This window comes from Diplotaxodon limnothrissa, linkage group LG11 (assembly GCF_057381915.1).
Source record: "Diplotaxodon limnothrissa isolate DT_005_m linkage group LG11, D_limnothrissa_male_GT1.1, whole genome shotgun sequence".
Lineage (NCBI taxonomy): Eukaryota > Metazoa > Chordata > Actinopteri > Cichliformes > Cichlidae > Diplotaxodon > Diplotaxodon limnothrissa.
The window spans coordinates 10,073,143-10,077,051 of record NC_140606.1 but is presented as its reverse complement, the minus strand read 5'-3'; the positions used below and the strand labels follow the sequence as shown (position 1 = coordinate 10,077,051).

General features: G+C 40.4%; 1 protein-coding gene across 1 annotated transcript; it reads left to right on the top strand.

Moving 5' to 3' along the window:
- The first annotated feature begins 1,664 nt into the window (after positions 1-1,664).
- Positions 1,665-3,275, top strand: LOC146622352 (uncharacterized). Its single transcript, XM_085365074.1, has 5 exons — positions 1,665-1,748; positions 2,173-2,314; positions 2,525-2,563; positions 2,851-2,994; positions 3,097-3,275. The coding sequence occupies exons 1-5, from the start codon at positions 1,665-1,667 to the stop codon at positions 3,273-3,275; spliced, it is 588 nt and encodes a 195-aa protein (XP_085221200.1).
- Positions 3,276-3,909: the final 634 nt, after the last annotated feature.

The following is a 3,909-nucleotide window of genomic DNA, read 5'->3' as shown; positions in this document are numbered from 1 at the left end:
TACTTACTTAGTTACTTTTTAAAAACACGATTTTCAACCTGAATAGGTGATAAAGCGATAGAGCTTTCAGCCCAATTCTACTTTTTCTACATAATCCATCATACAAAATGTAATCAAATGGAAAAGTCTCTTTTTTAACTTGTTTTATCAGTTTTAATCTTTTAACTTTATGCATCAAGCAAAAATTTAATTATATGCAACATTCTCTGACTTGAATAAATTAGTTTAACATTTAAACCTATTTTCTACACATTCCAGCACATAAAATAAAATATTTTTTGTGTTTACACTCACTCTTTCAAATAGATGCAAGTAAAACACAGCAGAAAATAAATAAAGTCAAAGACTAAGCGGTCCTGTTGCTCTATTGCTCTAAAAAGTAATCAGATTACAGTAACACGTTACTTGTAACGCATTACTGCCCATCTCTGGTCCCGATAGATTGCAACCTCCTGATGGACTGCAGCCCCCTGCAGTAATCTTCCTTGCCCGTCTGTGTCCTGGATGTATACAGGTGTGCAGAAATGGAGAAAGATGTAAGAAAGATATCATCTTACTTGTAATGCAATAACCAATTTTAGAGTTTTGTGGTCAAGTTTATGACGAGCCATGTTTAACTGACAAAAGCTAAACAAGGGGTTTGTGGTCATTGTTAGGTTACATGACGGGTAGCAGGCATCGATTTATATTTAAGGCAATGATGATTAGATTTCCTTTTTATAGTAGCTTTATACTCTCAAGGGGTTAGAAATCAGACATATGCCTTGTGAAACATCTGCTCTAACCCGCCCAGCTTCGACAGGTAAATGCTACTTATATAATAATCGGACATGGGGGCTAGAATAAGCTTTAATACATTACAAGAAAACATTTTAAAAGTTGATTCGTGATTTTACACTAATTTCTGGGTCTTTGTTGCTGTGTGCCATATTAGCTTACGGTAGATGCCCACAGTTTGCCTCGCCACTGAAACAGTATGCGTGTGCGGGGATGCCCCATTACCTCATGAGAATGACCGGTTATTGTTTATCTTGTTAACAGTCTTTATCTGCTTTATATACATCTATAACTATACTTATTTCATGTAATACCATAATTTAGAAGAACAAATGGTTGATATCTGACTTTATTGGGCGCATTTAAAAAGATTTCACTCACACATTGAAAAGATTTCTCTGTTAGGCTACCCTGCTAGCAGCCTCAGCAGGCTAACCACAAACCAAAACCTACTTGCACGAAGTTGCATCATTTCATGCTATCGGCCTCGATGCTACAGTGCAAAATATAAGTAATTTAGATTTGATCGTGTCTTTTTTGTTAATAAATCATTAGGACATGTTTTGGATTTCAAGGGGAAAATAAAAAGTCCGAGGTTTAGTGAAGGTCGCATCTGCGTGAAAATAAAGAAGGAAATCTTTAACTTAGTGTTTAACAGCATCTCTAATGTTACTGTCTCATCACAATCACATAAAACACAAAAGTGTAACAGAATAATGTCCACAGCAATACAAACATTACAGAGAAACCCCTCTGAACCTGAAGTTAACTGCATGGAAACCCCGAGTTAAAGTGCGCATGCGCAGGGGCTTTTCCCAAACTACGGTTTATCAGTCGGCGTGAGTACGAGCGCGTCTCACAAGGACAGTATCACAAACTGGCGAAAGATGGATAGCACTGACCCTCTGCCACTGTCTCCTTTTATTAACAACAGCTTTGCAAAGACGAAAGAAGGAAGCTTGTTAAATCAGGTGAGATTATTTAGAGCTTTCTGCTTCAATAACGGGCGGGATGTCATGTCTGAAATCTGAGTATGCCTCTCTTCTAAGTTATCATGTCCTATTGTAGAATACCATGTATTTCATTTCACTATTTGTAATGTGGGGGAAATACTTTTAAAGTAGTTTTGCTTAAGTTTAAAACTTCTTTGGGATGTAGCACGGTTTCCGTGTTTTGTTCGTGAAGAAAGAAAATTCTCATCGACTTGTTGTAGGGAAGACGTCACGTGACCTAGATATAATACACAGGTGGCCTGTCCGGGTGGGATGTGGTTTGCAGACGAAAAAACCGCCGACTCAGTTGCCTCTGCAGAAAAACACGTTTTCATTTTAAAAGACGTCATGTCATCCATACTCATATTTTTTTAATGTATTTTTTTGTGCCCCCTCCCTCCAGGTGATGCCATCTAAAACCTCCACCGTGGCCACCGTGATCCAATTGGTGCAAAGAGCGGTGCAGAAGAGCTGCATAAGGGCCTGTCAGCTGCTCTGCCTGCCTTTTGACCCTGTGATGTGTGAAAAAGTCACATGTTGCTCAGGTAAAAAACAAAAACAAAACCGAACAAAAATGACTTTATTGGAGGTAGATTTTACATTTATTCTTTACATAACTATAATTGCATGAATACATCTGTTTATTTGTGTTTTGTCGTTATAATCACGATGAACTTTCAGTTTGTCTGTGTAAGCTGGAAAGATAATGTGTCATTAGTAAAAAAGTAACCTTCCCTCTCTTATTGCCTTTACAGCTAAAACTCATCAGCCCAAGGAGAATAAAAACATTCAAGGTAACATTTTAACTTTATATGTTCAATAAAACGTTGGCTTCCTTAAATCTTTTTTGGTAAAATCTTTTGCTTCCCCTTTTCCCCATCTTTATGTTTTCCATTACTTATTTTTCACGAGCCTGGAGGCGTACTGCATTGCGGTTCATTACACATATTAATTGTATGCGTGATGGAAGTTTTTTTTTTGACGTTCGCCGCACATTCAGGAACTTAAAACTGTGACATCACTATGGATCAACAACTTCTCATTTTCTCTTCCCTTTTCTCCTGCTTTCCCCGTCACACAGCAATGGCCCTTCAGAGTCCGCCGTCAACAATACTGATCGTCAACATCAGCAACTCCACGTTGATTGACTGCGTCATTGGAAACGGCACCCATACAGTGGCCGAGTGTCAGCCTCTCATGCAGGAAACTGAGCGCCACATGAAAGGTGTGTAACAGCAAAGCCTGGCCAGCTGAACATCTCTTTAAAATACGCTATGCCGACTGCACTCATGTGAAGTGCAAGCTTTTAATTTGAGTTGTGTTACAGGTCAGATGAGGTTTAGCTGCTACGGTGGGAAACAGGAGTCAGCACAGGATGCTGCTTTGCCACCACTTCCTCCATCAGAAGAGCATCCGAGTGTCAGCATCCACAGCTCCCACGTCAGCTACACCATCATTGGAGACAACAACAGCATGCATGTTGATATGAGCCAGCCGTCCAGCTAAAACGGAAGATTCACAAGTGTGCCACATGTACACACACATGCAGACTCAAGAAACACTGTAGCCACGATTATAACTTCAGCTTAGTATCAGGGCAAACATTTTCAGTCTGGAGGTGAGAGGTAACAATGTCTCTGCTAATCAAAAACTCTGCCAGATAAGCAGTTTATTATTATAAAACACAAAAAAGAGCTGTTTTGTGGGCATTTTGACCATCATGACTGTTGATTTTTCGCTCTGGTCTCTTTTAGTTGACATGAGGGAAAGCTTTTTGTTTGTTATGTAAATGTTCTAATCGGGGGCAATCATGGCTCAAGAGTTGGGAGTTCGCCTTGTAATCGGAAGGTTGCTGGTTCAAGCCCCAGCTTGGACAGTCTCGGTCGTTGTGTCCTTGAGCAAGACACTTCACTCGTTGCCTACTGGTGGTGGTCAGAGGGCCCGGTTGCGCCAGTGTCCGGCAGCCTCGCTTCTGTCAGTGCGCCCCAGGGTGTCTGTGGCTACAATGTAGCTTGCCATCACCAGTGTGTGAATGGGTGGATGACAGGTTGTGTAAAGTGCTTTGGGGTCCTTAGGGACTAGTAAAGCGCTATACAAATACAGGCCATTTACCAAATGTTATCTTATGTCTGTCACGTCA

What these genes read in the sequence shown, in the direction of transcription:
- LOC146622352 (XM_085365074.1), top strand. Translation starts at nt 1,665, where the DNA reads ATGGATAGCACTGACCCTCTGCCACTGTCTCCTTTTATTAACAACAGC. An exon ending in GGAGAATAAAAACATTCAAG is followed by an intron (nt 2,564 to 2,850) that starts GTAACATTTTAA and finishes CCCGTCACACAG; the next exon opens with CAATGGCCCTTCAGAGTCCG. An exon ending in AACTGAGCGCCACATGAAAG is followed by an intron (nt 2,995 to 3,096) that starts GTGTGTAACAGC and finishes GTTGTGTTACAG; the next exon opens with GTCAGATGAGGTTTAGCTGC.